This window comes from Vicugna pacos, chromosome 1 (genome assembly GCF_048564905.1).
Source record: "Vicugna pacos chromosome 1, VicPac4, whole genome shotgun sequence".
Classification (NCBI taxonomy): domain Eukaryota; kingdom Metazoa; phylum Chordata; class Mammalia; order Artiodactyla; family Camelidae; genus Vicugna; species Vicugna pacos.
Window position 1 is genome coordinate 3528599 of NC_132987.1, and position 14704 is coordinate 3543302.

Here is a 14704-nt window from a genome sequence, read left to right on the forward strand (position 1 = left end):
TACTATTCACAGAATCTGCCTTCTTGTCTCTACTTGGAGCAGAGACTGCTTCTTGTCCTCTGCTATCTGTTCCCCCACCTCTTCCATGTCAATAAAATTTCAACTGGGCAGATGGTCGCCCAGGTACAGACTATATTTCCCAGGCTTCCTTGAAGCTAGATGTGGCCCTGTGACTATGTTCTGGCCAATAGGTCTGAGCAGGAGTGATCCGGCCACTTCTGGGTCTTAATAACGAAACCATTGCTCCACTGGCCCCATCTCCCTTCCCACAAATGCATGGGATGGGAACAGAAGCACCACTTTTGATCTACTGATGGATGCTCTGTTGTGCATGGACCAGCCTCGTTGCTAGACCAGGACAGCTTACCCTGGATCACGACACAAGAGTGAAACAATATTCTGGGTTGTGTAGTGTGGGGTCCTTTTGCTGGAGCCGCTGAAACTGCCCGTTAACCAATACACTGTGTCTCCCTCCATCCACCTGTGCTGAGACCAGTCAGGCTTCTTCTAGGCCCTCCAGCTCGGCTCCTTAGTCTTTCTGCCTCTGTTCTCCATCTCATGGCCCATTTCCTGGCCCACAGTTTGCCTCCTCCATCGGGTGTGCCAGGGGTTGGGCTTCTGAAATGCAACTCCCTGACCTACAAAAAGCATACTGCACCTCTTCAGACTGGTCCATGACCTCCTCCCTGGAAAGACCTGACTTACAATCCAGCTTATGTTTCCTGAAGCCCTTTTACTCTCCTTGGCATCATCTCCAGGAAACGTCAGGGAACACTGACTCTGGTCCTCTTTCTAAGACATCCTGAAGACCCCACGCTGCTACTGCCCACAACAGGAAGAAAAGACAATTACATTGTGATTTAGGATTTTGTTTTGAGTCCTGCTTATGGGCTCGCTTAGTTTTCTTTTGACTTGAGTGACTCAGAGAAAATTCCAACACACTGTCACTTTTGTAAGTCCAAATAAGTGAGAATTCTTTTCCTTTTCTCCTCAGGGCACACCTCAGCCAACTTTTACAAGAGCTAAGTTTTATGCAGCGCTGACCGTGGGCCAAGCACTCTTCTAAGTGTCCGCACACATTATTACCTTTAAGTTTCACAATAAGCCTACACACAAGGGACCAAGGCAGGAAGACAGTAAGTAACCACTCCAGGTCGGCAGCCCATCACTGATAAAGCTGCCGTGTGGACTTTGATGCTTTGACTCCTGCATCCTTTATCCTAATCCAGAAGCTAACATGTCTCTCGGCAGACAGTATTTTCATGTGCTAAGACCAGCCATCAACACATACCATCTTCCATTAGTAAGTGGCTATGTTAATAAGAGAAATAACAATCAGGTACACGAATTTGCAAGTTTGTTCTTCCTAACTTTTGGTTACTTGGTTTTCAGCCAGAACAAAAATACAAATTCGTGTTTCTGTATGTACCAGGGTTTCATATGTACCAGATCTGCGTTCACCATAGAGAAATAATGGCTGGTGTTTATGACACTAAACCTACAAGGATACTCTGATGTAGGCACTGTCCTGATTTTACAGATGAGCAAGTTCAAGGCTCAGGTAGTGAAGTGAGTTGAACCCTAATCTAGTTAAAGTCAGAGCTCATCTTCTCTTCTACTGTACTCACCTGCCTCAGTGAGTGTGTCTACAAGTACACACGCACCCACGCGCACGCACACACACACACAGGATATAGCGCCTCCTACCCCTCACAGCAGTGGGCTTTGTCAAGGCAACAACACTCTTAGCAACCTTCCCACTTCTGACTTCCAGGATGGCCCCAGGGCAGCTGTCTGTAGAGGGATTCTCCAATCTCGGCTCCGGGTTTCAAATGAGGGGCTGAATCCCTCCACAGTTGTGAAAGAAGTCAGCAAAATGTTAGCCAGACCACTGGTCCCCGCGCTCCTTGTCTGAGCCTGGCTATCTGTCCACCTGAAGCCACGAATGAGGTACAGGGAATAAAGCCTCGCTGTTTGGCTTACCTTTCTCACTGCAGACGCTGCGAACAACCTCGTCTTTTATGCTCTTTAAAGAATCAAAGTTCTGCCCAAAACTAACCCTCTCCTCTTGCCCAGCGATTTGCAGTAGTTCTATCTTGTTGGCCTCCCCGATGCCGACTGCATGAATGGTGATGTGTTCAGCCCGTAGTCTCTCAGCAGGTTCCACAACGCCATCCATTGACATCCCGTCAGTCAACACAATGAGGTAACAGGGGACCTTGGTGGTCCTGTGTCTCCTGTCCTCCCTGATCACTTGCAGCATGAGGTCCAGTGCTGCCCCAGTCAAAGTGCCACCTTTGAGTTGCTTGATGTTAGAAATAGCCTGCTTTAATTTCACATCATTAGAATAGTCACTGATATTAAATTCCACTTCCGTCGTGTCTGAAAACTGCACAGTGCCAACTTGGACTTTGCCTGGGCCGATGCTAAACATATCTATCACTGCCGTCATAAATGCCTTGATTTGCTCAAAGTGTTTGTCCTCAATGCTGCCGGAGCCGTCGATGAGGAAATAGAGATCGGCCTCTTTCGTATCCACACAGCCTGCAGAAAAATGCAAAGTGGAAACTGCATTTTCCATGAATTACAGAGAATCTGGAGTGAACATTCCAAGTGGGTTTGCACAGGAGCACGACGCTGGGAAGGTTCTAAAGAATGAGGACCCTTCAGAAGCCTGGACACTTTCCTAAGCACGTTCATGCCCGTTTTCGCCTTTGAAATTTACAATCTCATGAGGAAATTGAAACTGAAGGAGACATAGGGGTTTGTCTGAGGTCACACAGTCAGTAATTATAGGGTAAGGACCAGATTCCCAAGTATCCAGGCTCTTAGTTAAAATCATTCTAGTATTGACACCTGCCTTTTCAGACAGTTTCTGCCTTATCATTTCCTAAGAAATAGGATGGGATAGATGACCTTCTGTTCTTATTTCCCCAATAACCTCTTCTGCCTGGAGCAACTAGAACAATATACTTAAAGCTAGAACAAGGCAGCGCTATTTACAGCAGCCAAGACAAGGAAGTAACCTAAATGTCCATTGACAGAGGACTGGATAAAGAAGCTGTAGTATATTTATACAATGGAATACTACTCAGCAGTAAAAAGAATGAAATATAGAGAACAAACTTATGGTTACCAGCAGGGGAAGAGGGTGGGAAGGGATAAATTGGGAGTATGAAATTTGCAGATACTAACTACTGTATATAAACTGGATAAACAACAAGTTTCTTCTGCATAGCACAGGGAACTATATTCAATATCTTGTAGTAACCTACAATGAAAAAGAATATGAAAACAAACATATATACATATACATACTACTGAAACATTATGATATACACTAGAAATTGACACATTGTAAACTGAGTATACTTCAATAAAATAAATTTAAAACAAGATTATAAAAAGAGTGAAATAATGCCATCTGCAACAACATGGATGGACCTAGAGATTATCATACTAAGTGAACTGAGTCAGACAGAGAAAGACAAATATGATACCACTTATATGTGGAATCTAAAAAAGAAAAAAAATACAAACCTTATTTACAAACCAAAAATAGATTCACAGACATAGAAAAAAACTATGGTTACCAAAGGGGAAGGGAGGAGAGGGATAAATAAGGAGTTTGGGATTAGCAGTTACAAACTACTATATATAAAATAAACACCAAGGTCCTACTGTACAGCACAGGGAACTATACTCAATATCTTGTAATAACCTATAATGAAAAAGAGTCTGAATATATATATATGTATATGTATAACTGAATCGCTTTGCTGTACACCTGAAACAATTGTAAATCAACTACACTTCAATAACAAAATTATAAAAAAAAAACAAGAACTAGACCATATTACTCTTTGACTTAAATGATTGATTACTGCATTTAGAATTTAAACATGAAAAGTCAGCCTGGTCTTTCCCCCTGCTTCTCTCTCGGACCCTGTTTCCAGCTGTTCTTCATCTTACTCACCGTGTTCCAACTACATGGGCTCCTCTCTCTGCTTTAAACGTGCCCCAGGGCTTTTGCACATGCCCTCCCCTTTCCTGGAATACTCTACCCCCCAAATATTCACATGGCTGATTCATTCTCATCTCAATGATGTGCCAACACAAATGGCAGTAAAAAGTCCTTCTCTTCCCTTCCAGCTAAAGCACAGCAATCACGGTCTCTCTCGTCTCCCCATCTGTTTTCCTTATGGTGCCCATTACCTTCTGAAATACCCTATTCATTTGTTCATGGGCCACAGAATGTCAGCTCCACAAGGGCAGACTTGACTTAGTTTTCCTCTTCCACCTAGTAGGCCTGGTACATCCCAGGATTTCAACAAAAAAATGTTGAATAAAAAAGCTCTCAGTGTTCCTTCCTGTGCTGAGCAGATTCTGTGAGAAAGTGCTTTAACATTCCTAATAGGCTGCTTACAACTCTATCAAGTCCTCGGTGAAACTGGGTAGAAGAAAACAGCACGCCTTGAAAACTTAGGTTATGTGCACAAAAGGTTGAGGATGTGGAAGGATGTTTATTTTTTTTTAACATTTTTTTATTGATTTATAATCATTTTACAATGTTGTGTCAAATTTCAGTGTGGAGCACAATTTCTCAGTTATGCATAAACATATATGTAATTCATTGTCACATTTTTTTCTCTGTGAGCTACCGTAAGATCTTGTATATATTTCCCTGTGCTATACAGTATAATCTTGTTTATCTATTCTGCATTTTGAAGGATCTTTAAAATACAGGACAATTTAGTCACTTCAAAACTATTTTCTTTCTGGATAGCTTTTGGGTGGGGGGGATTTATAGCTACTGACACTCCTGTAGGCTACAGTGAGTTGGTCCTTAAGAAATAAGAAATTTTGGAAATACGTGTAAACCTGAGCATTAAACTATGAAATCAACATGTAAAGTATTAGGGCAGAGATAAGCAGTGATCTGCAAAAGACTGGGTTGATCCCAGGCCAGCAAAACTTAACAGCAGCCAGAATGAACGGATTTATACACCTAATAAAGAAGAATTAGGTATTCTTCAGAAGGAAGAATGGTGGTCAGCAATGAAGGAGAGAAAAACCCCCGAGTCCTAGCGGGTAACCATGGCAACACCCATCCAACCCCACCTGGAGCCGGGCTGGTCCAATACACTAGCCACTAGTCACACACTGCTATTAAAATGTGAAATCAAGCAGCTTAAAATTAAATACAATTTAAAAGAAAGCTCTTCAGTTGTCATAGCCACATTTCAAGGTGCTTAACAGTCCTGTGTGGCCAGTGCCTAACATTCTGGATGGTATAATTATAGAATATTTCCATCAAAAAAGTTCAACTGGACAGTGCTGAAGAAAAATGTGTCCCCTGGCCCACGACCTCACCTGCACAGTTACGTCAAGAGAGAGGCAGAGATGCAGATCTATATATCTGATATTAAATTACATTCCCCTGATTAAATATCGCTAGACATTTCAGTCACAAAACTAACTCCCTTGCTCTGATTCTACAACATCCAGCAGTCTTTGGATGACAATTTAGCTGCTCACTGGTCTACATGCCTACAGGGAGAGACTATATTTCTCAGAGGACATGAATGTCCAGGCCCCTGAGCACCAAAAGTTCCATTACAAAGGTAATTGCCATCATTTTGTTATACATCAGTCCCTCGGTTTGGTTAATGTGAGTCTTCCCTGGACTGATTAAAGTTCTAGTTAATAAATGGAATGCCTGCTAGTGCCAGATGTGGTGGGTACCTCAGGGACTGTCAATATTGATGAGTTCTCTCTGCCTGACTACTCTAAAACTGCACAGCTGGCCACCCAACTCTAGACCATGGCAAATTCACTACAGTAGTGGTTCTCCAGTATTCCTAGTGCGAGTTCATTGGGGAGCTTTCTAAAATGCAAGTGCCTAAGCCCTACCCACAGAGACTAGAGTCGTTGGGTTGGGCCACTGAATTGCTCACAAGCTCCACAGCAAACTCTGACAAGTTCACAGTAGACGCTTTGGGTGCCCTGCCCGTAACCTCTCAAGTTCTTTACTATTTTGTGTATACCAGTTTCCGTGCTCTCATTCCAACAGCTAGGACCTGTGTCTGCTGGTACGTGGGCTGCTTTCCAGCTGTTGAAACTCTTCTGCTTGGTCCTTGAGCCAGAAGTGTCTGGAAATTTATATTCCCTCAAGTATGCTGGAATAGAAATTCTCTGGTTATGTTGCCCCTTGACGACTCTAAGGTTTCACCCGTGCTGTCTCTAGACTGGTTCTGTGGAGCTGACCCTCCCTGAGAGTTTCCTTATTGTCCTGCCCTCATGTTCCCAAATCCTCACTTCCCTACCCACCCCCAGTTTTTCCTGCGTATATTTCTAATCCATCGATTTCACATGACTCCTTATCTACCATCTATTTCTGAGGAACTCAATCGAACTCAGGTACCAATGTGTGAATTAACAAGAAGTCACTTACTAAGATCTTCTGAAAGATAGCCATCCCCTTGGATGGCCCTTGCCCTAGCCTCGGTCCTGTATCTTCCCATTTAGAAATTCTATAACAATAATAGCTTTTTGTCACATGACTGCAAACTCTCTGAGACAGATCACACTATACATCTCTCCTATGCTCTAAAAGTTTGTAGTAGACCAAGGCGACTCCTGTATATCACTCAGGAAGTAAGAGGGGCCTGGTTTCTTGCTGCTGCCTTGCAATGTTTATGTGCCAGAGGAAATTCAGGGCTGGCCCAGGGTGCGCCCTTAAACCTTCAACTGACTAATCTGAATTTAAAATTAACCCTTAGCAGGGTAGGTATAGAGCTCAGTAGTAGAGTGTGTGCTTAGCACGCACAAGGTTTTGGGTTCAATTCCCAGTACCTCCATTAAAAAAAAAAAAAACACTTTCATATCATTGGAGGATTATAATTCTCTGCCATGTGAATGCTGCCAAATTCGAGTCCCAATTGTTGGGCAGCATTTTATCTGCAGGGAAATGTGTGAAGGCAACAGATATCTCAGAAATTAGATAAATTCAAAGCCACATCAAGTCTTTTTAGGCAAGTATCTCTGAACATCTTTAAGAAGAGCTCAGCAAAACCACAGCAGATTCACAGAGCATCTCAAATAGGATATCCTCCCTTTGAATGATGGAGGAAAATAATTTTAAAAGATTAAGAAGTGAGAAAAAATCATGGTTGAGGATAAAGATATAAATACAATGATAATCCCTACAAGGCTTCTGTAAGAGCAAAACATTGACAATGGTTTCTACAGCCAACAATTTAGGAGACGTTAAACAAATTATGTCATATCCACAAGATGGAATATTATTTCCAACCTTTAAAAAATGTTGCAAAAGAATGTTTAAGGAATTAGACAAAAGTTCATTCTATAAGGTTCATAGAAGAGTGAGGAAGGCATATAGTACTGGTTATCCCCAACATCCATTCTCCCCTTCTATACCAATTAGTCCCCAGTATTTGCCTAGGAACTTGGCTGCCCCAGATAAACACTACACTTTCTAGCCGTCATTTTCACAATGAGGTGTGACACGTGACTACGTTCTGGCCAATGGGATGTCAGCAAAGGTGGTGTATGCAATTCCTAGGAGTGTCCTTGAAGAAAAGGAGGTGGAAACCTGCCCTTTTCCTTCTCTTCCATTGTTCTTGTTGCTGGATGTGAATGTAATGCCAGGAGCAGTTATCCTGGATTATGATGCTGAGATCAGAGGCAAAAAAAAATACAACAACTTAGAAAGAGACAGGGTCCCTGACACTGTGGTGTATCACCCAGCTTTTTAAACCTACCTTAGGACTTATGTGTGAAACAGAAAAAAAAATAGGTTTCATCCTGTTTAAATCATTGTTATTTTTTTTTCTTTTGTTAGTCACACTCAGCTATAATTGTGACTGATACAAGGTACCTAACAGTGCCTTCCTGCACTGTCCAATATGACAACCACCAGCCTGTGGCTATTCTAATAAAGAGAAATTAAAATTAAATTATATTTAAAACTCATTTCTTCAGTTATATTACCCACATTTCAGGTGCTCAATAACCATACTTGGCTGCCTTACTGGACAGTGAAGAGAAGGAACACTTTCAGCACTGCAGAAAATTCCGTTCAACAGCACTGATATTCACAATGTTACATCCTTTTTAAAAAAATGTGTGTGTGTGTGTGTGTGTGTGTGTGTGTGTGTATGAGTGTCAAGAGAGAAGAGAATAAAAGATAAGAGAAATAAATGTTAAGAATGGCTTTATCTGACAGCTAGGATGACAGGCAATTTTATTTTCTTCTTTATGTTCATCAGCACCATGAAACTATTTTATAATTAACATGGTTTTTTTTTTACATTTTATTGAGGTATGACTTGCATGCTTAAAAAATTCATTCATTGCAACCATTCAATAATTTTTAGGAAATTTATGAAACTGTGCAACCATCAAACAAAATCTGGTCTTAGAACACTTCCATAATCCCTAATCCAATTACAGTCAGCCCTTGCTCCTGCACTGGGTCTAGGCAACTATTCAGATTACTTTTATAATAAGAAAAGTATTTTTTTAAACATACCAGTTTTATCAAGTTCCACTTGTTCAGAAGTAGTTGAAATTTGGGACCATATTTCATTCTGGAGCTTTTTCAGGAAGTTCTTACTGTAAGTTTCCAAGTCTGCGTAGGACTTCAGCATGGAGAGCATCTGTCCCGGAGGGTAAGACACTATTTCTTCTAATTGGGTCTTGTTAGCTCCTTGGATGCCCGTGGCAAACACAGTTGTGTCCTCCAGTCGGAGAGTCAGGGCGGCCTCGCGCACCTGGTCATCGGATGGTCTGTGAGTGACCAGGACTGCAATCTGAGGCACTCCCTGTGCCCTCCTGCTACCATTTGAGGCTGAGAAGCCTTCTGCCCTCAGCTTCTCAAGGGCAACCCCTGCGTTGGATTTTCCAGCCCGCAGAGACAGCTTCTCGATTTGCTTCTGAAATTCCAATTGGGTTGTGCTTGATTTCAGAAGAGAAATCGTCTGGGCTCTGTCACTGTAACTCATCAGGCCAAGCCGCAGGCAGTTTTCTTTCACATCCATGGAGGAGGAGATGTGCCTCAGGAAGCTCTGCAGGTTCTGGAGATCTTCTCTGGTCTCAAGAGACTCATCTACCAGGAACATGAGGTCAGCAAGGGAATCTTTCTGACACATCCTGGGAGAGGGAACTGTGGAGAGAAAGCATGAGGATTAGCACAAACCCCTGGCCCACGGTGAGAAACGCACTTTGCAGATTGTCAACAGGCATCCGTGAAAATAGAAGTAGTCGTGACAGATGCAGTTAGCAATTTTTTTTAACTGAAAGAAAGATAAAAAGTCTGAACAAATTTACATTGATCATTGACTCCAGAGGCTTTGCAATGCTCTTTCCTCTAACTGAAGAATGCTTCTTACTAATTTTCTTACCACATCCCATCACCATGGACTTCATGACCACCACCACCAATATAACCATCACTACCACCACCACCATCACCTTCACCTCCATCACCACCACCATGGTCTTCGTGATCATCAACACCAGTATGACCCCCATTACCAACAGCACCATCTCCTCCAACTTGACCACCATCACCACCACCATGGTCTTCACAATCACCAACACCATCACCACTACTGCCACCTCTACTATCACTACCAGCAACAATCACTACCACCACCACCAACCATCACCTCTGCCACCACCACCCTCACCTCCAGCAATACCACCACCTTCATCTCCAACACTATCACTACCACCACCTCTACCAACCACCACCAAGACCTCTAAGTCCACCACCACCAGTATGAACCACCACCACTTTCAAGTGTTCGGATGCAGGCATGAATTAGTAGAAAAATCTCTGACCTCAGGGAGCTTACATTCTAGAAGCAGGACAGATGAATAGATTATACCCCTTCAGACCACAATAAATGCTAGCAAGGAAATAAAACAGGTGACCCAATTGAGCTGCCCTATGCTATGGATGTGGGTGAGGACTAGCTTATCTGAGACATAAATAAGTCAGGGAGGGTCTCTCTGAAAGGATTACATTTGGGTTGAGATGTGAATGAAGAAAAAGATTCAGTTACATGTGGTTCAAAAGGAAGAGGATACTATTCAGCCATAAAAAATGACAACATAACACCATTTGCAGCAACATGGATGTCCCTGGAGAATGTCATTCTAAGTGAAGTAAGCCAGAAAGAGAAAGAAAAATACCATATGAGATTGCTCATATGTGTAATCAAAAAAAACAAAAACAAAAACAAAAACAAAAACAAAAACAAAAACAGAACATAAAATACAAAACAGAAACAGACTCATAGACATAGAATACAAACTTGTGGTTGCCAAGGGGGCGGAGGGTGGGAAGGGACAGACTGGGAGTTCAAAATTTGTAGATACTGACAGGCATGTGTAGAATAGATAAACAAGATTATACTGTACAGCACAGGGAAATATATACAAGATCTTGTGGTAGGTAGCTCATAGCGAAAAAAAAGTGACAATAAATATATGTATGTTCATGTATAACTGAAAAATTGTGCTCTACACTGGAAATTGATACAACATTGTAAATTGACTATAACTCAATAAAAAAAATTACTGAAAACAAAAAAAAAAGGAAGATGAACTCTGGCAGAAAGGCCAGCAAGACATAGGAACAAGCAAGAAGCCCAGAGCATGTATGTCTTAGCTGTGAAAAACATAAGCACAGAATCTGCCATCAAAAGTGATTACCTCATATACCCAGAGGGAACCCTAATTCAAAAAGACACCTGCACCCCAATGTTCATAGCAGCACTATTTACAATAGCCAAGACATGGGAACAACCTAAATGTCCATCGACAGACGACTGGATAAAGAAGCTGTGGTATATTTATATGATGGAATACTACTCAGCCATAAAAAAGAATAAAATAATGCCATTTGCAGCAACATGGATGTTCCTGGAGAATGTCATTCTAAGCAAAGTAAGCCAGAAAGATAAAGAAAAATACAGTAAGGTATCACTCATACCTAGAATATAAAAAAAAGACAAATTAACTTATATATAAAACAGAAACAGACTCACAGACATAGAATACAGACTTGTGGTTGCTGGGGGAGAGGGGTGGAAAGGGATAAAGTGGTAGTTCGAGATTTGCAGATACTGACTGGTATATATAAAATAGATAAGCAAGTTTATACTGTATAGCACAGGGAACTATATTCAATATCTTGTAGTAGTTCATGGTGAAAAAGAATATGAAAATGAATTTATGTATATTCAGGTATGACTGAAGCATTGTGCTGTGCACCAGAAATTGACACAAGATTGCAAGCTGACTATAACTCAATAAAAAAAGAAAAAAAGAAAATGACAACTTCTACTTTTTTCTTTTGTATTTTGCTAAACACTGAAGAAGCTGGAGTTCAACTTCAAATTGGGGGAAACCTCAGAGCTGCTTTATTTGGTGTTGTGGGACCTCCTACTGCTTTGAATACATGAGTAGTAATCAACTGCCTTGTATACCTGTTTTCAGATTTCATTTCGACAAACAAGCACTGTAATTACAGCTACTAGAATAAAATCACTTTACTGTTCAAAAGGGGGGGGGCACAGCTAGGAGGCAGAATGGGCTGAACTTCTTTAGCAGATGGTGACATTCATGAAAGAGATTTTTACCTTAAGGAAAACACACACACACACACACACACACACACACACACAAACTGAGAAGCAGTGCAGGAGAGGATGAGCCAATGGCGCGCGCACCTGCAGGGCTGCCGCGTTGCAGCGCTTACAGCGCGCAGCGCCCCCTTCTCTGCCCGGTCTCTGTCTAAGGCGTTGGTTCCCACCCAGTGTCCCTATATATTGACAAGCATTTGTTGAGTATTTACTGTGTGCCTCACACCGTGCCCAGCACTACGAGGGAAAGAGAACAGACAAGGATCTTACTCTTTATCCACAGGACTCTCACTGATTCACTCATTAAGAAACAGAGCACCGGCTCAGTGCCAGGCACGGCGCAGACCCAAAGAACACGGAGAGGAATGGAAGTTACCAGTTCCGCCCTCGTGGTGCAACAGGGCCATGTGGGGCTGGAACCAACACAGAACCCGGTAATCTTACAGCCTGGGAAGTGCGCAAGGAACTGGGAGACAGAAGAAAGGACTCTGAGCCGAAAGCCTCGGAAGAGTAGGGCTGAGGTTTACACAATGATTGAAATGATGGCAGGAGTGATGCAGCTGCAGGAAGGCTGGGGAGCACAAGAGGATTCCTGTGTCGGAGGAAAGTGCAGAAGGGGTGAGAGTAGGGTCCCGGTGCGGACACCGCCAGTACTTCCTTATGTCCAATCACGGAAACCAGAACGGGGTCTGCGAGAGAGGAGGGTGCAGCCCGTCCCCTGGGGACGGGGCGCCTCTTCAACCAAGGGCTGCCTCACCTGCGCTTTCAGCGTGGGCTGCTCCCTCCGTGTACTGAGTCGCTTCCTTGAGGATCTGCGTCATGTTCTGGGAAAACTGGCTGAGGTCTCGGACCGTGCGGAGGCGGTAGTGGAACTGGGCCGTGGCCATGGCCTTCAGGGTCTCCTCGGACACACTCTGCGTCCCCACGGAGACGATCCGCACCCCGTCTTTGCGCAGGGCCTCGGCGGCCTCTTCCACGGCATCCTCGGACTCGGCCGAAGCCAGGACCACCAGGATCGGGGGAAACTGCTTCCTGTCCCTTCCGTTTGAGAAGTAGGTCCTGTGCGCCTCCCGGAGGGCGTTTCCCAGGCGCGGGGAGCCGCCCAGGAACCCGAAGTTCTTCCTGAGGTGGTTGAGCATGGGGCCCCGGCTCCTGAAGGCGCTGAGCTGGAACTCGGCGTAGAGCTCGTCGCTGTACTGGGCCAGCCCCACGCGGTACTTGTCCGCCTCTATGGGGAGGCTGCTGACCATCTTGCTGATGAACGTCTTCAGGAATGGGAAGGACTTCACTCCCAGGTGGTCGGAGCTGTCCACCAGGAACACCACGTCGGCGTACTCAGGGCCTGGCCCTATTAAAATAAGAGACAACAACCCCCAATAGGGTGATGGTTCAGCCTTGATGTTTTCTCACCAGTACTCCTTTGAGACTATGTCCTAGAGTTAAGGTTCACTCAGAATCCCAAGGAAAGTGTCTTCTGGAGGTCTCACAGAAGAAACCGTCCTTGTTTATGCTAAAATGTCAAACAAGAGGGCCCTCTGTAAAGTTAGCGATAGATTTTTTTTTTTCTCAACTGGATGCCAGGGTCAACCGACATTTCTTTTTCTTTTTGGGTTGTGGAACCCAAAACAATTTGACACTGTTCTAAAAGAATAAATGATGTGATACTGGAAAGGCCCCAAGTGGTCTGTGGACTAACTTTTGAAACAGCATGGAGTAAGCAGCTATCTTCGTTTGGAGCAGACAGAGATCTGAGATGGGGACGTGGGCATAGGGCTTTCCGTGGGGAAGCACAGAAAGAGGAGCAAGTGTGAAGCAAAGCAGGATGTGGCTGGATCCAAGGGGACTCTGGAGCATCCATTCCAGCAAGGTGTCCCCCTCTGGGGCAAGAGGGACAGTTTTTTGCCCTCGTCTATTAGTCCGTCATTGGCCACAGACCTTCCCCAAGAACTGGAGGGAAGGAGCAGAGGATTACGGGCATATCCTCCAGGCTAAGGTGGATCTGGAAAAGCCAAGAGCAATTCCCCTGAGAAAGTGGGGTTCAGCCTGAGCTGTGGCAGGTGATCCTCCCAGCAGCTGGGGCTGGGGGAGGTGTGCCAGCCTGATAAAGAGGGTCTGGACAAGGGGAGGCGCCAACCACGCTGACTTCAGCAGTCATGATCTGCCACCTCCACACTCCCAGTGAGAGACCTGCTGGTGCATGTCTAACCAAGCAGGACATTTCTTTCAAAGTGACCCTGAAATTCATCAGGGAATCCAAGGGTCACAGAGCGCAGAGCTAAAAACACTTTTTGAATGATGTTTTTAGTAATTACAGAAGAGTAGAAAACCCTAGCTTTCATATTCCAGATGTATATAGACTTTGCTCTGTGGGGTTCCTTTATTTTCCCTTTTCTTCCATTTATTAAGGCCAACCCACAAACTGACCTACAAAACAAATGGGTTGACTCTATGCACAGAGGAATGGAACATTGGAACTTAAGCAAATCAATGAATATTTAAAGTTTTTCTAGCCAGGTGTAGCACAATTCATGACTTTTGCCCATCGCTTTCTGTTATCTTTAAGAGCTTAAGTTTGCTTGATATTGTGTACCTCCAACTATGAAGAAATGTTGTCTACCTTGACTTTTTAGTAAATAAATAATTTACTAAAGTAAATAAATCTTCTTTCTCTCTATGTATTAAAATAAAGATTTGTTGAGACATAAAAATATGTATTTTCCTAAGTAATAGCAATCATAAAATATACTGGTACCTGGGCTCTGATCTGTCAGTGTTTCAGTCCAAAGGTTTATTAGGACAAATATAATTAGCAGGGTCTTCATCTTGTTAGTGAAGTTCTCTTGCTTTTACTCTGTAAAAAAATGTTATTTACACCATGAAAAATTTCACTGTATAATAAGAAAAAACTACTAGGAAAGTCATGTTCCAGCACAATACACTGTAAACAAGTATTTGTCAAAGTGGTGCCAGGTGTTCATAAAACATTCATCAAGCATTTGAATATTTGTTGAAAACAGATAATGCTAATG

At 43.2% G+C, this 14704-nt stretch overlaps 1 protein-coding gene across 1 annotated transcript in view; it reads right to left on the reverse strand.

Moving 5' to 3' along the window:
• The window catches only part of COL6A5 (collagen type VI alpha 5 chain), a 112305-nt gene that overhangs the window by 79119 nt on the left and 18482 nt on the right, over nt 1–14704 (reverse strand). Inside the window, exons 2-5 of the mRNA XM_072971325.1 lie at nt 14428–14526; nt 12433–13023; nt 8555–9187; nt 1984–2544 (exon numbers count right to left, since the gene is read on the reverse strand). Coding sequence (XP_072827426.1) covers nt 1984–2544; nt 8555–9187; nt 12433–13023; nt 14428–14497 — 1855 coding nt within the window. The 5' untranslated portion in view covers nt 14498–14526. The remainder of the gene's footprint in view (nt 1–1983; nt 2545–8554; nt 9188–12432; nt 13024–14427; nt 14527–14704) is intronic.